The sequence below is a fragment of the Urocitellus parryii genome, chromosome 3 (genome assembly GCF_045843805.1).
Source record: "Urocitellus parryii isolate mUroPar1 chromosome 3, mUroPar1.hap1, whole genome shotgun sequence".
NCBI classification, from domain to species: domain Eukaryota; kingdom Metazoa; phylum Chordata; class Mammalia; order Rodentia; family Sciuridae; genus Urocitellus; species Urocitellus parryii.
The window spans coordinates 55,920,644-55,946,425 of NC_135533.1; the positions used below are offsets into that span (position 1 = coordinate 55,920,644).

The following is a 25,782-nucleotide window of genomic DNA, read 5'->3' on the forward strand; positions in this document are numbered from 1 at the left end:
CTGCCCATACTGGCTAAGAAAAGTCCTGAGTAATCAGATCAATTCAGTTAACAAATGCTTGTCAGACGGGCTCTCTGGTCTCCCCGCTGGGACTATTCCTTTCCCACCTCCCAGGTTCCTTTATTTGCAGTCCCTATGCAGCTATGGATTGCTCTCGGACACAAAAGCTTCTGTTGAGAAGACAGAGAGCCCGTCCTTCCTTCCCTATTCTCTCTTCAGCATGCCTTTGGTATAGGGAGAGAGGAAGGTGAGAGGGAGTGGGCGCAGTTTCCTGAAATGTCAGCTCCCCAGGGGACAGGCCACCTCCAGGCTCCCTGACTACAGTTGGAGTCACAAGTCAGTGATTCAACCTGGGCCTGGTTTACAAGCCATCCGTTGCTTTGGGGGGCAGTCGTGCAAACAAATGAGAATTCAGCCTCCTGTCTTTCAGAGAACAGAGCTATCTATTTACAGGCCACCTTAGGCCAAGTTTCCAGTGGGAAGGAAGGACCTTCATTTTTCCCAAGTCCAGGGAGTACCAATGATGGCAAACTGTTGAGTGCATGGCCCCAAACACACCCCAGAGGGTCAACAGCACCTGGCTTAATCTTGCAGCTGGCCTGTGGCAAATTACAAACACGAAGCCACAATCCCGGTACATTTCTCAGTTTAAGCTGAATATTTTTTGTAAAATCCTCAATTGCTCTCTTTCTCTCCTCCTATTCTATCCCCATCCCTGCTCAGAGGTGGCAGGTGGGGGAGGAGAGAGGGAAGGAAGCCTTGGAGGAAGAAAAACAACCATTAAAAAACTCCCCGCTGCCAGCCCTTGGCCGGGCTCCTGCCTGCGTTGTGTTGTTCTAAGGGTGAGCTTGGTGGGTTGTAAAGATGTACTTGTTTTTAAGGAATGTTTTTAAGAGGCCCCGTGGCCAGAGGAAAATGCTTTTAATATGTGATCCTTTACTGACAAATCTGCAGGCCCTCACCCCTCACATTCTGTCACTTCTTTGCCTTAGGCTGCTGGGTCCTGTGCTACCTGCAGGCTCCCCTGATGTTAAGGACAGTGAATGCATCTGAGAGGGTCCCTCTCAAAGTAGGCGCAACCCGCAGTGGCCATGTTTTTGGAGTGGGAATTGTCTAATACCACTGCTTTTTCCTTTTATGAGCATTTGACGAGAACCTGGTGTAGAATGTCTTTTGCTAAGACTCCTGGTTGTGACTTGAAACTTTGCAGGCAGACACCTGGGAGCTGAATGAGTGTGGTGTGTGGGTGTGTGTGGTGGGGGTGCTGTCACTCAAGAAAGAAAGGGGTGGGACACCCATGGCAGAACTGCCAGAACAGGAGAAAACGGGGTGAGTAGGAGTGGGGTCAGGAGACCTCGGTTCTCATTGCAGTTACCTGGCCCCGGCAAAAGCCCCAGTTTCCTTTCTTATCCAGATATATGGAGGCTGTTCCACCGACTAAAACAGTCCTATCCAGCCAGGAGACTTGACGGGGCTGTCACTTCTCAGAGCATGGAGCAAGATGGAAGTGGGGAATAACTTCCTCTGTGGCCCTCCCAGTACCCCAGCTAATAGCAAGGTTATTGCTCTTTTAATTTAATCCTTTGTCTGCCTTGGTGAAGACAAAGCACACTTCATTTTATGCAAAAGTCCTTCCTTAATGGAAGGGCCAGGAGAAAGCCCCTTAATGGAGGGACTGCTGCACTAGATCACTTTGCCTCCAGCTGCGAAACCGATTAACGTCCTCAGAGTCTCCAAGGAGGCTCTGCACAGTCACGCAGGCAGTCACGGGGCCATTTCCAAGGAGAGGGGTTGGTGTGTGTGTGTGAGAGTCCAGTGGGAGGGGGCCAGCCTCAAGGAGCCTCCTTCAGGAGGTGGAGAAGGAGTTGGGCTGGGCACCCCAAGAAGCAATGGCAGGAAATACGATTATTCACATGCAGCTCATCCTTCTCTATATTTTGCTGCATACCTCTGAGCCCTGTGCTACCTGCATTCTCATGACCCCACAGAGAGGGAGCAACAAATGACAGGTCTAAGCCTGTGTGTCCTGTACAAGCTACTAGCCTCACGAACATGTGACCACTGAGCATTTGAAATGTGGCCACTGTGAATGGAGATGAGCTGTTAAGTGCAAAATGCATAGCAGGCTGTAAGACGCTATGGAAAAAGAACGTAAAATATCTCATTAATCATTTTATATTGAGTTAAATAAACTATATTATAATTAATGTCACCCATTTTCTTGTACTTTTAATATACCTACTAGAACACTTAAAAGTCCCTATGCAGCCCTCATTTCTGGTTCACATCCTAGCTCAGGGGAACAGTGCTGGTCCCCGGTGAATAGCATACACGCTTTTCAAATTTCTTTTAAAGGGAGGGAGCAGATACCAGTGATTTTTGGACACATCTCTGTTTCCTACATTATCTATGACACAATTTCACTTCATTAAGCTGGATAAGCCTTGTTAAGATTGGTCATTTTAAAGGAGTTGGGGGCTTCAGGATGTATCCAAGAGCTGTTTTTATAATTTATCCTTCATTCCTTATATGCTGCCACCAGCAAGGGGACCCGTGGAGGCCACCAGGCAAGATGACAGGCATGAACTAAGCCTTAGATGCTTCAGGCACATGCTTTGGTGTTTTATTAAAGCCTGTTCTTGCTTGCTCAGGTCAGTGGTCCGGGTAGTATACATCAGAATCCCCAGGGGAAGTTTGCATTCTAAAGTTCTCCCACAGGGTCCAGGAATCTGCATTTTAAAAAGCAGCCCAGATAGATTTGCATGCCCGAACACACTCTAAGAAATACTCATAAACCAGCCTTCCAGCCTTTCTGATCAGAGGAGACTCCGGGGTGTTTGGCAACTATGCAAATTCCCAGAGTCAACCCAGACCCGCAGAATCCAAAACCCCAAAACAGGGACTCTGAAAATCTGGGAGACAGTGTCTTAAAGTAGAGGTTCTCAGTCCTTGTGAGGCAGGACTATAGGTTAAAGGATAAACGGGTGTCAGAAAAGCACTATGTGCTTTATGATTATGATAGTAAAAAGACTTCCCTCAACTGCATGCATTGCTCAAGATAAATAACAAGAAAACACAGAACTGATACAGGCAAATCTGACCCCTACCCCTTGACTGGAAGTAACTCTTATTTCAGTGCATTTCTACATTAAAAGATAAGCCTGGGGTGGAGGTGGGGGACTTAAAACAATTTTAGACACATTTTTGACCATGTACAAAATGGTGCAGGTGCAGAAGAGGTTGCAACGTCATTGTGAATATTGCTTCACAACCGTATAAATGTTGTTCACCCTTTGACTTTCTTGCCACTCTAAGGAGAGATCACTTTGCTGCCTGACTTCTCTGCCTATGGGACAGCCATCTTGCTATACACAATAAATCTATGCAATAATAATTTTTTTTTCCTAACCCATTTTTTGTTAGCTGTATTTGATTTCTATCCTGCATGAGTTAGAGGGCCCACTGACCTGGTGACCCTGCTATGCATTATATCACCTGAGGCTTTATGTTCCAGAGGCCTCGGCCACACCCCAGGTCAATCACATCAGACTTTCAGGGGTGAGGAAGGAGACCCAGACATCTGTGTGTGTTTGAAGTTTCCTGGCAGCAACAATTTATGGCCAAGGTTGAGAATCACAGGTTTGGTCAATAGCAAATTAACCCATCTCCTTTCAACTTTTACCGAGAGCAAACTATGTCGTTTAGTACCCCCAAGTGCCCAGAATAAAATGTCTGAGTACAAAGGCCATAATGTGTTACTTCCTGAACTGTTATTACCTTGCTCTAGTCTCAGAAGTTTCCTTCCAGATCATCGCTGTTCCTGCAGGCTGGCTGTCAACTTTGTGTGCAGCTGTTAGTTCCAGCTCAGGTGCTAAACACTAGAGGCCTCTCTCCAGACAACCCCACCTCACCGAAGGAGCCACCTTGACACCACCAGCTCCAGGCCCCACAGCTGCTCTCAGAAACCTTTTGCCAGCCACACGTTTTAAAACCACCATATCACCGCAGTTGCCTCCCACCTGTGCGGCTTCCCCTCATCTGGAAAGGTAACAACCTACCTGTGGGATGCTCCCACAGGGGACAGGACCTTATGCTGCCTACATAATTTGGAGATATATTAAAATGGAGATTTAAAAATAAATATTTGTCTTCACAACTGAGATTGCTTCTGTCTGCCTCCTCCCTGCCGTTCGACCTTATAAAAACTTCACGGTAGTTACATTGAATTAGAATCATTTGGTATATGCATGTGTCAGGTCTCAGAACACGATACCCCCAAATACGGCATCTTGGCCATGAACACCCTGTATAAGCAGGAAGGTCACTGGGACCTTCTGTCTGCTTGCCTCTGAAGCAAGGTCATAAAGGAGTTCTCTGGCCTACCTGAAGTAGGTTATAAGACCCTTATTCCAGAGGGATCCTGCATTATCCTCAGAGGCCAAGAAGAATCTGAACAAACAGTGCTACTAAGGTCTCCCCAATTTATTATCAGTAGATCATACCCCCTCACCCTGACCCTTTCTTACTTCCTTCTTTCTTCTTCCTACATGGAATTCAGAGGTAAAGATTGGAGATGCAACAGTCATTTTGTAATCAGGAGGTAAGAAAATTAGGACTAAGTCAACCAACTGTTCTGGGTGGAAGAGCAGTAGCATCAGGCTCCTGATGGCAGCAGTTCAGCCCTGGGCGGCCTGCCTCCCACTAGGCTTATAGTCACAGGATTGAAAGCAAAAAAACAAAACAAAACAAAACAAAAACAAAACCCTATTTTCCATTATGGTTAAGTTTTCTCTTATTTGTTGACAAACATATTCCTACTTGACATAACTAGCATGTCATTGTCATAGTATGTCATGAAAGCACCTAATATCACTTTTAGCACAGAGTAGAGATCCCATTCAGTGTTTGCACATTCATTCACTTATCCATGCAAATGTTGACAAGAATGAGTCTTGAATAAGTGAGTGAATTAATGGATGAGCCTTTTTTGTTGTTGTTTGGACAGAAGCATCTTCTAATAAAAACAGATTATCCCCTAACTTTAAGTTATGTCTTATATATAATCTTTTAACAGCTTTGTTTCAGATCCTGTGGACTATATTATATGGGTCCTGGAGTTTGTTCCCAACAGACTTTTTTTTTTTTTAATTAGAAATTGAACTCAGGGGTGCTTAATCCCAAAGCCCCTTCCCACACCCCGCTTCTTTAAAAAATATTTTATTTAAAAACAGGGTCTCACTAAGTTGCTTAGGGCCTTCCTTCCTAAGTGGCCGAGGCTGGCTTTGAACTTGCGATCCTCCTGCCTCAGCCTCCCTGGCCTCTGGGATTACAGTCGTGTGCCTCCACGCCTGGCTGGTGTGTATTCCCAAGGCTCACTTCCATCCTGTGAGCAAAATTGGTGCAGCTGCTACAAATCATGCAGAGAACAGTGGAAGCAGCTTCCTGGTGTCACCAATTCCCTGAGAGCCATATTTCAAGGATGCTCTTCTCTGCAAGGCCAGGTGGCAGGAGTGTGGCCTGTGCAGAGGTTGGTCAAGTGGAATTAGCTCCATTTTTTTTTCTCTCCGACTTGGGCTGCCGGGCTGCGGTGTACACACAGGGCACGTTAGTGGGCAGAGTTAAGAACTGAGGCACGGAAATGAAAAAAGAGAGGAGAGACTTCAGCCGTCTCAGACTGAACTGTGAGGCAGCTCTCCAGGCCCAGTCTCCTGTCCCACACCCAAGAATTCCTGGTACTTTAAGAAAAAAGTGTTCTTTTTAATTTAGTTCCAAGCAGCTTGGCTTTATCTCTTGAAAACGGTTATGATAATACCTGGCTTTGGGGGATACATTTTATGCTTACTTTTAAAACAGTATAGGTAGATTTTTAACAGCTTAGATTTTAAAAATATAGAGAGCAGTTTTGACATGTCAGGTACTGCTAAGTGGCTTTGCATGCATTGTCTAATATACACCATCCTCCGTCTGTGGTAGGTGCTATTATTTTCCTTGGGTTAAACATAAAGAAACTGAAGCTCAGAGAGGTTAAGAACTTGTCCAAGATCACACAGAGCCCTGAATCCAGGCTGGGGTAATTGTCTCCAGAGCCCCCCATCCATTCCAACCATCCCCATATTCTGTGATTTGGAAGTGGACAACATATTCCCCCGACGGCCACTGTCCTGACCCTCCCTGCCCTGCCAAGGCTCAGGACATCAGGCTCCTGGCCAAAACCCATGGGCACAAGAGCCTCTTAGTTTGACAAGGAGACTTACACTGAGGGGAATGTTTCGTCCGGTGTCTTCTGGATCGAAGGCCTCGACCTGATAAATAAATCCAGGTGTTTGTCTTTCTGCTATGAAGAGGTCTAAACCTGTGCCAGTGTGCAAAGTGGAAGAAGAAACATTTTATTTGACAAAGCAAGTGGTGGAACCAGGTGTGTTGGCATCATGGGACAGAGGGCAGCAACAGCCCAGGCCACGAGGAAGACCACCGGCCAGCGAGCATGTGCCGAGCCATCTATGGGAACTGACAAAACGCTATGGTGTCAAGCCATCACCGATCTCCTCCACGGAGAGTGACGAGGTGCTGCTGGCTGAGCAGGGCTGGGAAGAACCACAGGTAGGAGCCTTTAGCGTGGGACTGCTCCAGGTCCCCATCCACTGCAATGTGCATAGAGTTCCTCAGCTGTGCTAAGGGACCCCTTGACGTGCACTTGGCATCTCAGCAGAAGTGAGCTTCTCAACCAGGGGTCACCGGTGGGACTGAGAAGAGGTGAAGGGTGCAGAGGCTCAGGGAAAAGGCCAAGTACCTTATCTAGTTTCTCTCAGAGATCGTCTTGGCTAATGGACGCAGGGCCACATTGCCTGGCCCTGCTCTAAGAAGTGACTGATATTATTAAAAGCAACACTCTGTTGAGGTGCACTGTGCTGAGGACCTGACATAAATTTTATCTTCATAACAGCCCTGTGAAGAAGATATTGTAACTATTCTTTCCATGCTCTTGACACTTTACAAATGAGGCTCAGACAAGCGATGACGTCACCTCAGCCAATCAGTGGTAGCATCAAAATTCAAACCCAGGGGAGAGGGATAGGGGCAGAGCTTTCCTTCACTTTCATCACTGTTCATACTTTTGTTAAAAATAAAATAAAATAAACGGTGCTCCGTATGTCCCAAAGGCTGATCTAGACGCTGGAAAGACAAGAGTTCACAGACAGATCAAACCCCGCTTTCATGGAGCTTGCATTCATTCCAGTGGGAAGATATGGATCATAAAATCTGGCGGAAAAAATAGGTGTATGTTAGGGAGCAATGGTACGGAGCAAAGTCAGGGAAGGGAGTGCTCAGAGGTGCCTGGCAATTTCAAATAGAGCAGCTGTGGCAGGGTCCAGCTGGGGAGGGGGAGGAAGAGGAGGGAAGAGGCTGATGGGCGGTGTTGGGGTGTCAGGGGGCTTGCCAGTTTGGAGGGGCCTTGAGACTCTGGCTGTCAGTTTGAATGAGGTGAGAAGTTCTCACAGTGTTTTCAGATTTGCTTTAACTGATATTTTAACAGGACCCCTCTGGCTGCTGTCTGGAGAATCCACTGGGGTGAGCGCAGGGAGAGGGATGGGGCAGAAGCCAGGAGGCCAAGCTGGGGGACCCTGGCAATCATCCAGGTGAGACACAACTGTGACTTGGACCGTGTTGTCGGTGGGGTGCAGATGCTGGTTGGATCTGGATATATTTGGAAGTTGGGAAGATTTCCTGGTGGATTGGATGTTGGGTGTGAAAGCCAGGGAGGGGTGACTGAAGATATTGGCCCAAGCAACCAGAAGGACGGAGTGGCTATTAACTAAGCTGGAAAAGACACAGGGGAAGCAGACTAGGGTGGGGAGGGGTGGAGTGGGAGTCAGGAACTTGGTTTAGGGGTACATGAAGTTGGGGAAGTCCATTAGACATCTGGGGGATGACAGGTAAGACAGGCAGACGTTTCAGTGAGAAGTTCGGCCAAGAACCTTAACTCTAAAATTAGAATTTGGGGGTGTTGGAGTTCAGGTGGTGATCAAAGCCAGGAGCTTGGCGAGATCAGGTAGGAGGTTCCCCTGTTCCAACATAAGTGGAGACTCTTATGTTGTCCCCACTCTGTGGCAGACCCTGAACACTCAGTGCCCTCTAGGAGAAGAGTCCACGGGAAGAAGGGGCAACTCAGTCTCCGACTACAGCACAGTGACAAGCCTATGATGGGCCCGGCCTAGGGTCCTCTAGAATTACCCTCTTGAGGTCCCTGAGCCTCAGTTTCCCCCATAGGACAGGGAAGGGGCCAAGAGAAACCGTGGCTGTGGAGGGCTTGGCTGGATACTGTGACTGGGCGTGCTGAGCCGGAGGACATTTCATCTATTCCCTGCTCGTTAAGCAGCTGCCTCTTCCAAGGAAACAGCTGCTTGTGTATTTATTTATTTTTTCTGTTTTTCTCTGTCCTCCAGGGTCCTCCCTGATGCCACCGTCTGGGCTGCATGGCACACTCTGGTATATCTTACCTTCTGCCAACCTTCCTAGAAACCGAGGAGGCTCATTCACATCTGTTACCTGAACAGTCAGGATCTGCAGGTCTGTGACACCCACGTCATCCTTAACATAAATCTGCAAGTCATATATGTTTGGTCCTGTTTCAAAATCTAGCTGTTCCTCTCCAGTGGTGACAACCTAAAGCAAAATGAAAAATTCTTAGTGAAAGAAGGTCTGTTTTCTCACACGCACCTTTGCAAAGGGTCCTTACTAGCAAGGAAGCAACCAGCATCCTGAAGACCATTTTTCACTTGCTGCCAAAGGAAACGGTTGTTTTGTCTTAGTGCTCTCAATGTAAGTCCCATGACACTCCACACAGAAGGCTCCTGTGCGTGCGGCTGCTTTTCACAGGAAAGAAAAATATCCAGGAGACATCCTGGTGCAATTCACCAGAGACGGAAAGCCTGAGAATTAAACACCTACCACACTTTGGGAGCAGGCTTCTAGAAAAGTCCTGTAGGTACCCTGAATACAGTCGGATTGTCTCTTGTCTTTAAGAAAGGATGCTGCCCTTCCCTGGGGTTGCCGCAGAGCTGCGGCTCAACTTGTCACTCCACTCTAATTGTCCTAAGGCCACAAGCAAGAATGAGCAAGAGGAGAAGGATACATCTGCACACACAAGGAATATTTCGTTAATCAACAGACTGTTCCCTCTTCTTGTGACTTCCCCCACATCCTTCCATTGTCAGGAAGTGTTGTCCTCTGCACTATTAGTATTTTGGAGGCAGGATAGCAACATCAAGAGCCAGGACCAGAGACTCATCACCACAATTAAGAGCTGTTGCCAGCAGGATCGCTTGGGATCCATGTCGGGAGGGTCCTGCCGAGGCTAACTGGGACCGGTCTGTGACCTCTTACATCTATAGGCACATTCTGCCATCAGCTCAGCTCCTGGAACTCCTACAAAGCTCACAGCCCTTTGAGACATTGCTATGGTTTGAATGTCCCACAAAAACTTACTTGAAGTGTGATTGCCACTATAACGATATTGAGAGGTGGGTCCTGTAAGAGATTAGAGCAGGAGGGTCCACCTCTTAGATGGATTGATGCCCTTGTTGCCACGGCTTTCTGGGCTTCCTGTCCCACCCTCCTGCTCTCTTGAGTGCTCTCTCACCATGCAGGTGCTTTGGCCACGTCATGTCCCAGGAAGAAGGCCCTCACTAGATGCCAGCATCTTTTTTTTTTTTTTTTTTTTTTTGTGGTGGTGAACCTAGGGCCTTGTGCATGCAAGGCAAGCACTCTACCAACTGAGCTATATCCCCAGCCCAGATGCCAGCATCTTGCCATTGCCTTCCCAGCCACCATAACTATAAGAAATAAATTTCTTCTCTTATAAATCATCCAGCCTGTGCTATTCTGTTATAGTAGCAGAAATCAGATGAAGACAGATAACAAGGACTAAATTTCTTATATATCCACAACAGGTCCTAACAGAACTTTTGGTTACTAATGTGACTGGGGCCAGGTGGTAAGCTATTCAGCATCCTGCAGCAGAAGAGCACCTGGCTGCAATTCCATTCCCACCACCAAACTTCTGTGTGATCTTGGGGGAGCTGCTTTCCCTTCCCCTGATTTTGCTTCCACGTGATGATAATTAGGGAAATATCCCTTGCCCTAAGTTAAAGAGCTGAAGTATAATACTTAGTATTATAACAAAGAGCCAGGCCAGGGTCCTATGGAAGATTGGGAGACGATTTGTCATGAGCTGTGTGTGGTCAGAGAAGGCTGTGTGGAGGAGGTGGTAGGTATTGTGTTTTCGAGATCTGGCCTGGTTAATAGTGGAGAAGACAATCACAGATGTGAATGAGTCCCCCAGTGGAGGAAGAATACACAAAGAGTTGAGAGAGAAGAGAGGTTGTGTCCATATTGTGCAGGGTCGTCAATCTGGTAGCCACTTAAATGGAGGTGACGTGGTCTCACTGTTCTACATATAGAAGGTCAGGAGCATGACACGGGGGTCACAATCACAGACTCTAGAGCCAGACTGATTTTAGAGCTCAGCCTTCCCATTATTTAGCCTTTCCATGCCTCAGTTTCCCTATTTATAAAATGGGGGTTAAAATAACATTATATAGGGTGAAGACGAATGAGCTAATCCATGAGAAGTCCGTAGAACATTGCCTGGCTCAGAGCTAATATCTTGCTAATGCTGACTTTTATCAACATGAGGCCATCAAACATGTACATTCAGACTGGGGCTGTAACTCAGTGGTAGAGCTTGCACATGTGAGGCACTGGGTTGGATCCTCAGCACCACATAAAAAATAAATAAATAAAAATATTGTGTCCAACTACAACTAAAAAAGAAAGTTTTTTTTAAAATGTATGTTCCCCAGAGCAGGACCCTCTGTTAAGATGGTCAACCCGCTTTCCTGATTGATACCCTAGCTTCCTGCATCCCAAGCTGGGATGGATCTCTTCTGTAAATATTACCTATTGCCACCTTCTCTTTGAGAATCAACTCTAACAATCTAGAGCAAGCAAATTAACCACTCAAAAAAGGGCTCAAAAACTTTATATCTTGGAACCAAAATAATTGTCTTGCTATCCAGACAAAGGAAAAAATTATTTTTGTTCTTGTTAGCATCTTGTCAAGCTATTTTGTGGAGTATTTTATTTATGCTAACAATTGTGAAAGGTAAACCTCCCCCTACCCTGCTCCATTTTACATTCAAAGACACTAAGACAGGGGAAGGGACTCTCCTAAGTTCACATCTGACAGTGGTGACCCCTTGATTTGATTGCAAGTAAGCCACTACAGAGTATGTTAAATCTGAAGTCATCCTGGACAAGGCTGGGCAAATGTTCATGACCAAGGGGATTTAGCTCAGTAGTACAATGCTTGCCTAGCATGCATCACAAAATAAATAAGCAATTTTTAAAAATCCAGGACTAGCCAGGAGCAGTGGCACACACCTGTAATCCCAGAGGCTCAGGAGGCTGAGGCAGGAGGATCACGAGTTCAAAGCCAACCTCAGTAACATCGGGGAGTTAAGCAACTCAGGGAGACCCTGTCTCTAAATAAAATTCAAAATAGGGCTGGAGATGTGGCTCAGTGGTCCTGTGCCCCTGAGTTCAATCCCTGGTAACACCCCTCACATATAAAAAAAAAAATAGATGGGGAAAGAGATGAACAGATGAAAGTGTGGCAGGTGCAGGACCCTGGAGAGCTCCTGTCTTCCCAGCTACTGGCTTCTCAGAGCTATCCTTCAGGGTCCTGCTGCAGGAGAAAATCCCTCCACCCAGGATCAGCCGCTTGTGGCTGACTAAGGCTGACACCTCTCTTGCTGGGCGATAGTGAGCCAGCACAGCATGGGGGCCATGAACAAGGATTCCTGGAGTCAGCCATGCCTCAGTTTTCCCACCTTTAACTTGCAAATAAAACAGTAAAGGACTCCATAGCATTATTGTAAACAGTAAATGAATGAAACCATAAAACATTCTGGAAATCCCTGGCATATGGTAAATGTTCTGTCAATGTGAGTTGCTGATGGCGTCATCATTAATCACCTCACATCCCCCCCCCCCACCTGAGAAGTCCTGGCAGCCGTGTCTCAAAGCAGGGAAACCTGGCCTCTGGCACAACTCAGAGCTGACCCTCAGAAGACATGACTGAGTCTCAAGGCCAGCAGTGACCAGACTTCTGGCCATCAGCCTCCAGAGTGTGGAGAGGACCCAAGCAGGAGCCAGGTTCCTTCACGGAGATGGCATTACCGTGCCTGGAAGGGGGCAGGAGTGACTCGCAGGCTCACTGACGATGCTGGGTAGTTTCCAGGAAGAAGCCCATCCTCATACCAAAGCAGAGGTCTGGCCAGCTGCAGGGCATGGTGCCCAGAGAGCACAGGGATAATGCCACAAATGCCTGAGCCTAAGTTCGCTGAAGGGCTAAGACACTGCCATTTCAAGAGTTTGGGGATAGGAGGGAATTCTTCCTTGATTGGTTGCCCTGCTTAAATCACACGAAATGTGGAAAGAGCATACCTACCCCATGAGGAAGGATTTGGGAGCTCACCAAAATGGCCATCAATATGCACAACAAAAGTGGAGACCGAGCCTGGGGTTGGGAAAGAAGACCTGAGCACCTGAGCTAAGTTGTTGTTGTTGTTCTTCTTCTTGTTTTTTTTTTTTTTTTTTTTTTTTTTTGGTACTGGGGATTGAACCTGGGGGCACTTAACCACTAAGCCACATCCCCAGCCCTTTTGTGTATTTTATTTAGAGATAGGGTCTCACTGAGTTACTTAGGACCGCACTAATTTGCTGAGGCTGCCTTTGAACTCGCAATCCTCCTGCCTCAGCCCCCTGAGCTGCTGGGATTATAGGTATAAACTACTGTGCCCAGCTCTGAGCTAAGTTCTTACCCCATCTTTTATGGCCGTGTCTTGAAAAAAAATCATGTAAACTCGCTGTTTCTGCATTACATCTAAAATAAGAATTAAAACTTTGAAATACTGTTATGAATCGTAAAAATCAGGAGATCAAGAATGTGAATATTCTTGGGAAGCTTTATGCAAATGTGAAGGAAGAGAAATATCACTAAAGGCAGCAGACCACAGGGCTGAGAATGAGAACTCTCAAGGGGCAACAACTCAAATGTCTGTCAATTGAAGAATGGATAAACATGTGGCATATACTTATAAAATGGAATATTATTCAGCCATAAAAAGAGGGAAGTACTGATACATGCTACAATATGGGTGGCCCTAGAAACTTTATGCTAAGCAAAAGAAGCCAGTCACAAAAGACCACATGCATTCTGTTCATATGAAATGTCCAGAACAAGCAAATCTGTAAAGACAAAAAGTAGATTAGTGGTTGCCAGCGACGGGGAACAGGAGAATACAGAGTGACTGCTAATGAGGATATAGTTTTATGTTGGGATAATGACAATTTTCTAAAATTAGAGTGTGGTGATGGTCGGACAACTCTGTAAGTATACAAAAGACCACTGAATTGTACAATTTAAATAAGTGGATAATATGCTGTGTGGATTGTATCTCAACAAAGCTGTTTTAAAAAATAATGAGAGCTCCGAAGCCTGACGGCCTGGTTTCCCATCTCAGCTCAGCTGCCCACTAGCTGTGCCACCCAGGGAAAATTACTTAAACTCTCCAGGCTTCATTTCCTCATCTGCAAAAGAGACTAATACTACAGACACAGTCACTAGATTGTTCGGGGGATCACAAGGGCAAGCACCTCTAACACACTCTCAGGAGTGTTCGCATGTGTGACGTGCAGTCGGCAAGACTGACGGGAACAGAAGGCAGCAGCTGTTGAAGACAAGCCAGCTATCAAGGGAGTCGGTAGGCAGGCAGTCACAGGACTGGCATCTGGGTCTGACAATGCAGGGAGGATGCTGAAGTGAAGACTGACCAGAAGCATCCTCCTTACATACCAGAGAGCCCCGTCCTGGGGTGACCAGAGTACCAGAAGCCTGGGTGCTGACCTCAAGTCATAGGTTCTGCAGACCTGCTCTAGAGCAGATCTGCAAGCTTCTGGAAAGCTCTACTAGTGACTGATGATGAGCTGCCTTAAGAACACCCCGTAGGAGCCTCACAGAAGCAGCCCAGCCTAGACCTGGCAGGCCAGAGCCCACTGGGTCCCACAAAGACCCCAAGGACCAATGGCAAGGCGGAGGAGAGAATTGCAGGAGGTTCCTAGGCCAGTTGAGGAAGGGGATCAGGGTGGGGAGTATCAAAGCATGGGTAAATCCAGACGCCTAGACCCTAAAGACATCCTGAGAAGACCTCAGAGCGTAAAGCATGCAACCAGCAAGTTGGTCCTCCCTGTGGGGAAGTGACAACTTTGAGAAAGACTCAAATGACAAACTGAAAAACAGCAACAGGGCTGAGGTTGTAGCTCAGTGGCAAAGCACTTGTCTAACATGAGCAAGGCCCTGAATTCAATCTCCAGCACTGAAGGAAAAAAAAAAAGAGCAAGAAAGCAGTAACAGTGGCACAGCTCTTGAACTATTATGTCTCAGTTACCCAAGAGGAAACAGTTGCACATTAGAGGTGGACATTGAGACTCATATTTTATTAAAGGGCCTATGCCTTGCATATTAAATAAACCTACTTTTAGATTTCCTTCTAAAAAACTCACAGAAATCACGGAAAAGCAAAATCAGTTGAAATTCATCAGAGCCTGGTTTTTAAAGAGATTAATACCCAAACTATCAAACCCAAAGGATTTAGTGTAGTACACCTAACACCTGATGTCATGTGGATTGTTGGCAGTAAGAAACAACCCTTCGAAGGTTGGGGTGGTGCACACCTGTAATCCCAGTGACTCAGGAGGCTGAGGCAGGAGGATCATGAGTTCAAGCCAGCTGCAGCAACCTAACGAGGGCCTGAGCAACTCAGCAAGGCCCTGTCTCTAAATAAAATAGAAAAGGGCTGGGGATATGGCTCAGTGGTTAAGAACCCTTTGGTTCAATTCCCAGTGACACACACACACACACACACCCCAGAAAGAAACAAGCCTTCCTTTCCTAACAAATTTCCCAATGCTCATGGGGACTGAATCAATGGAGAAAGAAGGTCCAAAGGCTACAGAGGATCAGGTACAGGGGGCGCTGGCTAGGATGCCCCAGACAGGACAACTGGATCTTATAGAGGGGAGTTTAAACAAGGGAAAGAGGGAAAAGGAGCACTGATCTGGACTGCCAGCCCTCCCCTCTCAGGACCACCCCTTTGCAGATGACTCCCCTGGGGGTGGGGCTGGTGAAAGGCAGCTTACCTCGAAGTCAGTGCCCGACAGCCCGTTCACCCTGAAGGCTTCAGTGAGGGGATTGGAGTTGATTATCAGGGGAAATCCTGGGATCACAGGTGACAATGATACTGACAAATTCACAGAAAACTTGTGCACCAACGTCTCAGGTGGAGAATTCTCTGCCACGTTGCTTGTGGCAGGTAAGTGGATTAGATGTAAGGTCCCTCCTCCTGTGGATTTAAAAAAGACACAACATGACATGAGCACAGAGCTTTTTGCTGGGAACAGGGGACTTATCAACTTGGTCTGTGGCTTTAGTTCACGGCAGTGATGAGACCTGGTCACTCCCCAAGAACAAATGCTGCTGCCAAGTGCTAGAAAAGGAGATGTGAGACCTTCTGGGAACCGAGGAACAATCCCAGCAATCTGCTCTGTCCTTCAGTCAATGAAGCTGCTGCCTTTTCTCTTGTCTCCCTACTTTTCTTCTTCTTCCTCCTCACACCCGTTTTTATGAAGAGCTAAGAAAAGAAAAAATGTGATAACTAAGGAGAGAGGACCTCCCCCAGCCCCTGCCACCTTGAAGGCCCTAGTGTGGTAAGGACACACTCTCTCTCTCTCTCTCTCTCTCTCTCTCTCTCTCTCTCTCTCTCTCTCTTGCAGTTTGTAATTTTGTTTTCCGTCTCCGCAGCAGTGTTCAACTCATGAGGTCACCTGAGAATCGAGTGTGTATGACTAGACGATTCCAACCTCCTGGGTGACCTCTCCACATCCACCAGCCATCTCAACGCAATTTTTTGTCATTGTTAGTGCCATGTTGTTGGACATCATGGAGGGAGTCCATCAGCACTTCTTGGGTGATTGATTAACTCCCTTTCACAGAGGAGAAAATGAGACTCAAGAGAGGGAACGTGGATTGCCTCAGGCTGTGTCACACACAAGTCCCTTTGTAATTTAAGAGAAAGGGTATTTCTTCCAAGAAAGACACTCGGGATACTCTGTAAGACTTGACCAGCACAGAGAGAGCCAGTGGAGACCCCGTTCTCTCAGGCTTTCCTAGTTCCCGTGACTGTCCTGGACAGAGAAGTCCCTCCCCCCCCCCCAAAGATTCCTGTCCACCTAGAACCTCAGAATGTACCCTATTTGGAAATAGAGTTTTCACCCATGTAATTAGCAAAGTTAAGAGGATTAGTGTGGGCTCTAACCCCAAGACTGGTGTCCTTATGTGGAAGCAGGACACGGAGACACAGGAAGGCCATGAAATCACAGAGGCAGAGGTTGGAAAGACACAGATACGAGCTAAGGAATAAAAAGCCATCACCAGAAGCAAGGTGGAGGTGGGCACAGAACAGATTTTTTTACTCAAACCTTCTAGAAGGAATTAACCCTGCCAATACCTTGATTTTGGATTTCTGGTCTCCTGAACTATGTGAGAGAAAAAGGTTTTAAGCCACCCAGTTTGAGGTGATTGGTCACAGCAGCCCTAGGAAATAAATCCAATGACCATTTCCCCAATGTTCTAAATAGGTGTATAATGAAAAATCCTTTACTTCATTTACTTCTCAAAAACACCCCTCTCGGGCAGGCACTGTGGTGCAAGCCTGTAATCCCAGCAGCTCAGGAGGCTGAGGCAGGAGGATCATGAATGAGTTCAAAGCCAGCCTTAGCAACAGTGAGGCACTAAGCAACTCAGTGTCTCTAAATAAAATACAAAATAGGGCTGGGGATGTGGCTCAGTGGTTGAGTGCCCCTGAGTTTAATCCCTAGTACTCCCACCACCCAGAAAAACCCACCCCTCTCAGATAGGTATTAATATTATCATTTTACAGATGAGGGAGCTTAGTGGAAAGTCACATAGCAAATAACAAATAACAAAGCCAAGACTTACGCTGAGGTCCTACTTCCCAGTCAGCTTCCCCTTCTTGACCACCATCTGCCACTGGGATCCAAACCCCCAGAATGGTAGGAGACACAGGGGTAAGGAGGGACAGTAGAAGCATCTGTCCTACTGAAAGATGTGAAGATTCTAGACAGTCAAGTCCTGGGGAAAGGTTTGGCTTTATCAGGGGATGCTTTTATTTCAGCAAGGGAGGGATGCAGAGGAATACATGGAAGTGTGAGAAAAATTGAAGTAGAAACACATCATGAATACAAACTTTCAGCTTAGAGATTAAAATGCATACTTTTTATTTTTGCTCACAGTATTATGACGCTTTATACGCAGGGACGGTGTAAGGACTCACGCATGCAAAGGACCGAGTTTTCGGGTGATGTGGTTATGAGTAGCTTTTTACATCTATTTACCTTGACTCTGATATAATAGTAGTTTTGCAATAAAAAGCAGGAGCTAAAGAGTATGGTTGGAATATTTAGAGATGAAATGCTTCCATGAGGAGTTTTTCAAAATGAGCAGAGTAACGAATCACTTTGGTTGGACAAAGATTTTAGGCCTCACGTGCTCGCATTCTTTTTTCCACAAGCAAAACTCACCAGGGCACCCCCCCAAGCTGCTCATGACAGTTTCCTCACTGCTTAGCAAGACAAGGGCAACCACAGCAGAATCAGAGATTGGCACTTCATTTTCTAGGGCCACATCTTCTTGCCCGTACTCCTTTCCACCCCTCCTCGCGCCTCAGTGACTTGTGCCCCTCCACTGAGGAGCAAAGACATAACTTGCTACTTTTTAAATTATTTTTTATGAATAGCCTGCCCCACCCAAATGAACAGACTGAAGCAATTAACCACCTGTATTTACCAAACCTCACCTCACCAGGCACAGTGCCAGGGGCTTTCCTACCTATGGCGTCCACTCCCAACATACCTGAAGTCATCACACACTCAGTAAGTGACTGTGGTGGGCTTGGCTTCCTGCCTCTGGATCTTGTAGATAACTGACAGTCCATACCTACCACAGAGTCTGTTGCTCTGTATCTGCAAAACAGCCATGTACCTGGGACACACAGTAGTTATTCTGTCACTTGGGAACACTGCAGCAACATGGCTCTGCGGCTTGATAAGAAATTGGACCTTCCACCTGGATGCTAAATCTGGATGATGTGATCTATAAGAGGCTGGTTTTTTGTTATTGTTGTTTGTTTGTTAGAATAACATAAAGAATTGGGCTGGGAAATGAGATTGCTGAGGTTCATGTATGAGCAGCTTGCTAAGCTCCAGTTGGATTTTTCCACAGCCTTGCCCTGAATAGGCAGATTCTCATGGCCACCAGACTTGATGCATTCCCTTTGAGGAGCTGAGGGAAACCAGAGAAGCTGTCATCCCCATGTATTGTCTGCTGACAGTTCTGGTTTGCTCTGCTGGGAGAGCATCCGTTGGTTTTGTTGCATCGATCATGACTTTGGCATTACTGTGTCTGGGAGACTAATGTCATGAAAGAACACCAGCATTCCAACACAAGACATCTGACTCAAGGACAGCTCTATACTGCCTCTCTGTATGTATATATATATATGGCTTTTCATAGTCTTCCTGGAATGGTCATCTTTTGTAGTGAGGGAGATATTTTGGAAGGAGAAGTGGATAGATTCCTTGACCTCAAGCAATTTGTATTGGAGATGGTTTGCTCCACGTGTGGCTAGAGCCAGGCTGTTCTTGAATATACCCATTCTGCGGACATTCTTGCTGGTAATGTTCTATTTGGCTGGTGACCTCTCTTCCCAGGGTACAGGGTTGTGCACCTGAATCCAAAAACTTTAAGGCAGACATTCTGTGGATACTGATAAGAAAGGTAGACCCACTGCAATCTAAATACCCAGTTTTCCCAGCTTCTTTGCTTTAAAAAAAAAAAAAGTACTAGTAATAGCAATAGCAATAATTTAAAAAGTGACTCGTGCTATAAATAGAGCAATTAGTAAGATACAGTGTTCAAAATGGTCAATCCATTCATTACACAGATAAGTTTGAGCTGTGTACCCAAAGCACCCCACTGAGCAGTGGCAGAGGGCAGGTTGGAGGCCAAGAGCCAGGTCTTTGGAAGACACTGCACTTTTCTTCCGGAAGGCTTTCTTTTACGGTCTGAATACTGAAGAGCAGGAATGAGGGTTTAATGGAATTTGACTTACACATGAATCTTAATTAATGCTCAAATTAGAATTGCTTGAAGGTTACACTTTGAAAAAGGAAAGGCCTGCAGGAGATCTAGTATCGGTCCCTGAGCCCACCACTGCAGCTTCTCTCTTGTGCTTGAGATCTGGCTGCTTGACGTGCTCACTTGTTTCCCCTGAATCACCGACTTTCCAGAAACAGCTCCTGGGGCCTCCTCCCAGGAGTCTGTGTTGAGGCGAGGCCTCCTCAGCCTCAGTTACAGGGGAGGATGTGACTGCCCTGGGCCCCCAACCCCATAAATTGTGACATAGATTCAGGATGTGGGGTGAGGCCACCTTCTCCTTCTAGGGACGTGGCTGCTGTAACTTGTAGCTCTGTTTTCAGTACACAGAGAGAGTAGTGCGTGTCTGAGGTGCCACTCTCTAGTAGCTAATCAAAATAAAAGTTAAAGAAATCAGAGTTGTGAAAAGAACAAGGGATTTGAAATTAGCCCTTGCTTCCGGCTTCGGCTTTGCTGCTACTTGATTGTGTGATGGTGGGATGGGCCTGAGTTTCCCTGGGGCTCCCTCTTCAACTGTCTTTCAGGGCTGTGGTGCTACAATAGGGGCTTTTAAACAGGTTCTACTGCCATTGAACTTGCACAGGCCCCAAGTGACAATGTTTGCAAATCTACAGTTTTATTATAGGGAAAAAATATACAACATAGCAAGAACATTATATGAACATTATACGTAATCACCTCTGAACAATGCCTCATAGCAAGAGATCCAGAGAGGCCAGGAGCAAGCTCCTGTTGTCCCTCTTTATTTAAGGAACACGCAGGATCCACTTTGTCAGATCAGGAATCACAGATGTAAGCACAAATGCTATCTTAGTCTGTTTGTGTTGCAGTAACAGAAGAGTGCAGACTGGGTAATTTATAAGCAATGGAAGTTTATTTGGCTCACAGTTCTGGAGACTGGAAAGTCTGAATCAAGGGGCCTTCCTGCTTCTTCATAACATGGCAGAAGGCACCATTCTGTGAGAGAAGTCCAGCCCACTCTCGTAGCATCAAATCCACTGCCACCATAATGGCATTTAGCTTCTACAATAATGACCTGATCATCTCTTAAAGATTTCATCTCTCATTGCTATTCACTGTGGGAACTGCTTCTAAGACCTGAACTTTGGGAGACACATTCAAAACATAGCAAGTACCTTGGAAATACAGTACCCAAAATGGAGCCTCTGCTGGAATTTTTTCTCTTTTGCTGTAGGCACATTCTTGCTACATAACCAGCCTCAACAGCACAGCCTTGTGAGGTCCTAGATAAGACCAGGTGCAAATCATCAATCTCACTGTTATCATAAACAATGCTTACAAGCTGGTACAAACCATGCAGAAACTCCTAGGACCCATGGTTACAAAACCACATTACTAAGCAGCATTGCTTCACGCCTTGATCAGGGTCAGCATGGTGCAGGAACTTTAGCAAAACAACTCAGGCTCATACCAGGCCTGCTAGAACTCACGGTTACAGCCCAGATACCATAAATGAAAATCCTATATTCAGTAAACTATGAATGATTACAGAATGTTTGTTTTGGTATGTGCAACTTTTTTCTATTGCTCTCATTTCCGCCATGTGTACTTTCTGAATGGGATGCTTATCTTTCCTTTTGGAAGAGCTGATCCATGCAGAAAAGATTGATAGACCAGAGCCCTTAATTGGACACAGAGGAAAAGAAGAGAACTCTCGCAATGATTCTGGACATGGCACTATATTATAATTGGCAAGAGAAAAATCTGCTTGCCTTGGAGCATCACTCAGGTTCTGATCTGAGAAGGGTTGGTTTCTTTCAAACCTTTACCAGCTCCACAAAGGTGAAAAGCAGATGGGTTCCAGGGACTTGAGCCCTCACTCGAGTATTTGAGAAAGACTTTCTGGAAATAGACTGCATCTTCCTGCCTTTTTCAATGAAGAGAGCATTAAGAAGCAGTTATACCTAGTTTCTCTAGGGGCATAAGACATTGAATCTTGGACTTTTTCTGACTTGTTGACATTGCCTAGCAAAGTACCAAGCCCAGAAGATGGGCTCAGGGACTTCCTGGAGAGACTGGGCATAGCTTTGCAGCTATGGACAATAGTCAGGCAGATGGCTTGGTACCTTTGCATGTTCATGGAGATCTCCATCACCAAGGAACCCTTCTCTCCGTAAAAACCCTGGAATATTCTATTTCCATGAGAGCCATACAAAAGCTAGTCCTCTGGAGACTTTCTCAAAATGCAGACAGGTTCTGTGTGCAGTAGGTTCAAATACACCAAGGCTTCTTTAATAGGATCTTCATCTTCTGAGACTTACAGGTGGTTCTTCAGTGCTGAGGCAGCTTGAGAAGGCTATTTTGTCTCAACCCTTTCCCGTGAATACAGTGAGAGTTTCATCTAGTTTATTTACTTATTTTTTTTGGCAGTCTGGGGAGAGGTGCTTTCTTTGTAAGTTGTTGTTGGAATGGGACATGATCCCTTCCCAAAGAGAAGCTTTCATTTCCCTCATTCTAATAGGAGATGAAAAGGACAGAAGCTAATTTAAATGCCAAACGGAAGGGGCTGGGGTTGTGGCTCAGCAGTAGTGTGCTTGCCTCACACGTGTGGGGACCCACTATGCGCAGAAGATGTGGACATTTTGAGAAAGCTTCCATGGGTTTGATCCTCAGCACCACATAAAAATGGATAAACAAAATTAAGGTATTGTGTCCATCTACAACTAAAAAAAATTTTTTAATGCCAATATGAAGCAGGCAGAAAAATAAATCTAAAACTCTGCATTTGGTGAGGGGGTAATCAGTAAATGGGGAAAAAAAATAAATCAACCCACACTAGATTCAGAAGGCATGGTGGTTGATGAAATGACAAACATTTATTGGGTCTCCTCTGTGTGGCGCTCGGGACCTACAAGGTAATAGGAAACATTAAACCTGATATGGCAGGGATGGCAGTGTGGTTGAAGAGCCGGGACAGGTCATATCAGATGCATTACAGAATGACAGCTCCTGCTAACTTTGCTGAGTGCCACTGAGTGTGTGGGGCACTGTGCCAAGCAGTTGGCACACAGCAGTCATGCAGGCAAGAGGAGCTCCGGGGTGCAGTGGGAAGAGGGCTCTTCCCAAGCTGAAGCAGCTCCACAGGGAGGTGGGGCTTGAACTGGTTCTCGAAAGAAGCATAGGGTCCGAGGAAATGGAAGAGAAGCCTGTGAGGATGTTATTTGAGAGTGTACAGTGATGCCTACTTCCTACATGCTGAAGGCAGATGCTGATGTGTCTGCCCTTGCCCCCAGAATCCCCTGTCACCCTAGTGTTCAAGAACTAGAAATAGACATGATCAGAATGCGCCATATCACCAGGTGGGGTGGTGCACGTCTATAATCCCAGTGGCTCAGGAGGCTGAGGCAGGAAGAGTTCAAAGCTAGCCTCAGCAAAAGGAAGGCACTAAGCAACTCAGTGAGACCCTGTCTCTAAATAAAATACAAAATAGGGCTGGGGATGTGGCTCAGTGGTTGAGTGCCCCTGAGGTCAATCCCCAGTAGCCTCCCCCTGCAAAAAAATGTGCAATATCAGGAGCGTCATGATCAGGTACTTGGACTCACAAAAGTTGAGAGGTGGAGAGTTTGCATTCCGATAGCCCTTCCAAACTAGGATTTGAACTGTGGAAGTAAAAGCATGCTAAAATCCATGGTCTTTGGGGACCCACTATGTGCAAAAGATGTGGACATTTTGAGAAAGCCTCCAGGGAATTATCTTTTTGTTATATATATATATATATATATATATATATATATATATATATATATATATATATCTCAAATATTTGTTGCATACCTTTGTGATCTGCTCCTCTCACACATCTGATGATAAAAATCCAAATGGTAGTGTTCAAGTAGGAGGCACTGGGTTCTTCCTAACCTTCTCTCCTCCCCCCTCCAGTGACAATAAATGTCACCTCTTAACTCAAATGATTATGGCCTAAAAGCCCATATTTCTTGGGAAACTGCAAATGTTTACTTCAAGCAAGAGGCTGGGCTGCTCAAGGACTGCTTCTTTGCACAGTTCCACCTGCTCCCTGCAGGGTCTGAAAGCCCAAGTTGAAGGAAGCCTCCACTTTAGGAAACCCAGGCATCTATTCGGTTAGCAGATCAAAGAGGAAAATCAAATGGTCATTTCCATAGATCATTAAAAAAGCATTTGACTTAAAAATCCATTTTTATTTAGAAAAACTCCCAATAAAACAAGAACAAAGGCTAACCCCTTAGTATGTCAAACATTTCGCTCCGAAAGCTAGCATCGTGTTTAGTGTGGAACAGGACAGAAATGCACACTCTTATTATTTATCAATGGTCTGCAGGCATAGGCCTGGCAATTAGATAAGAGGGAGAAATAGAGGGTATAAAAATAGGAGAGGAAGAGTAGAAATGTTCATTCTTTTCAAACCTGGAAAATGCATGTGAATCAACTAAGAAGAGCATAAATGGTGAGATAACGCACTAATAGATTTCCTATATCATACAATAATAAGTTAAAAGACAAGGGAAGAAAAGATTCCATCTTCACATGTAAAAATAGAAAAAGGAAAGCACTAGAAATAGCCATGATCAGAATGTGCAATATCTATATGAAGGAAACCTTAAAATACTCCTGAGGAAAACAAAGGAAGACTTGAACGAGTATCTAGAACACGGCTCCTCAGTCAGGAAGACTCAGCTGCACAAACAATAATCACTAACATTTACTAAGCATTTACTATGTTCCAGACACTCCCCTAAGTATTTGACTACACAACTCATCCAAAATGTAAATGATCCCTAAATTAATCTGCAAATTAACATGATTGAATTTCATACGTTATGCATAAACGACCTACTCAAAAATAAAAGAATTTAAAAATCTCAAGTTCAATAATCCAAACTGACAACATCAAAAAAGATCATCCAGTTCTTAAAGCTCTTGATTAAGAAAGAGGAGGATATAAGAAGGATTAGGCTGAATTTTTGGTTCTTTCTATCAGAAGGTGTTTTCTTTGCTCCTTACAAAGACAGTAGCCTCTCAGGACCTCAGTTTCCCCAGACTTGCCAACCTCAGGTTGTCTCCCAAGGCTCCAGAGAGGAGCCATAGACTCCATAAAGCCTGACTTGACATGGGCACAGAGCGCTGCTATGGAAGTTCCAGCAGGAGCCAGTCAGAGCATGGGGGAGAGTGAAGTCTGTACCAACAGACTAGAGGGTGGTTCTCGGAGCACCTCTCTCTTGCACCCCTGCGCCAGCCCCCAGGCCTCCTGAAGCGGCTGCATCTGATTCATCATTGCAGATAAGCCCACCATGGAAGACATCGTCACACCATGGTATCCTGCGAACCAAGTAGGCCCTGCAAGGTTCCAAAGCCAAAGGGAGCTCCCACCTGAGGTGGCACCCAGGAGGACCAGGAGGATGACGGCTTCCCGCATGCTTGATGACGGCTCCCGCCTGTGTGTGCCTCCAGCACGGATCCAGGACTAACTCCAGACTCACACCCAAGGTCTATCTCAGACTCGGCTCATCTTCCCCTCCTGCCTTTGTTGCCATGCAGGGAATCAAACAGAGGCTTTGGTGGTAACTTAGGGAGACTCTAAACAGCACAGGACTGTTTGTTCTTTGATCACCTGCTGCTCTGATGGCATGGTACCCACGGGGCCCAGCAACCAGGCCTGGGCAGCCTCCAGTCAGTCCATCCTAAAAGTCCTCAGGTACCCTGTGGCTCTGCAGAGAGCCAGCGTGCTCCTGTAACCAGGCTTGTCATTCCCACAGCAGGTGTCCTCAGAGGTGGGGATGTTTCTGCTGTCCTGAATTGAGAGGAGCCGAGAGCTGGCTTCTCTTCAAGGCAGACTCGTGTTGGTAGAGCTGCCCTGGACTCCAGCCATCACCCCGCCCCTCCAGACCCTAGGGAATGGTGGGGCCTGTCCCTCAGGGGTCGTTTTGTCCCTTTACCATGTTTTTATGCACCAAGCAGCCCTGCTCTGGGGCATAAGGAGTGACAATGGAGTGGACTTAGTTTGGGTTCCAGCCTCCACTTAGAAGAGGGGCAACGCAGGGCAGAGGAAGGATGGTGGAGGGCAGCAAGAATAGTCGTGGACTGTGGGAGGAACCGTCTCTCTGTTTCTTTCATGGTCCGGCTGCCCCCTGGGAGGGGGGATCCAGCAGATCAAGGCTGGCATCAGGAGTGGAGTGGGGGTGTTGAGACAGAACCTCTCTGTCCCCGACAGGGGCTCTCAAGAACCTCACACACGCCCCACTGGCAACCAGCACAGAACACCTGCCAGTCAGCCCTTGTGAGCAAGAGGAGCCGCCACAGTAACAGAGAGACAAGAGCCAGGGCCAGCTGAGTGGACTGTCCCTCTCCTCCTCCCCTCCCCATCTTCCACCCCAAGGCAGAGAGGGAGAAGGGAGCTGGGAGTCATGCCACACTTGGAGGGTCTCCGCCCC

At 46.3% G+C, this 25,782-nt stretch overlaps 1 protein-coding gene across 1 annotated transcript in view; it reads right to left on the minus strand.

The window, feature by feature from the left end:
• The window catches only part of Cdhr3 (cadherin related family member 3), a 69,177-nt gene extending 44,410 nt beyond the window's left edge, over nt 1-24,767 (minus strand). The window contains exons 1-4 of the mRNA XM_077796718.1: nt 24,722-24,767; nt 15,262-15,464; nt 8,499-8,664; nt 6,255-6,352 (exon numbers count right to left, since the gene is read on the minus strand). Coding sequence (XP_077652844.1) covers nt 6,255-6,352; nt 8,499-8,664; nt 15,262-15,464; nt 24,722-24,767 — 513 coding nt within the window. The remainder of the gene's footprint in view (nt 1-6,254; nt 6,353-8,498; nt 8,665-15,261; nt 15,465-24,721) is intronic.
• Nucleotides 24,768-25,782: the final 1,015 nt, after the last annotated feature.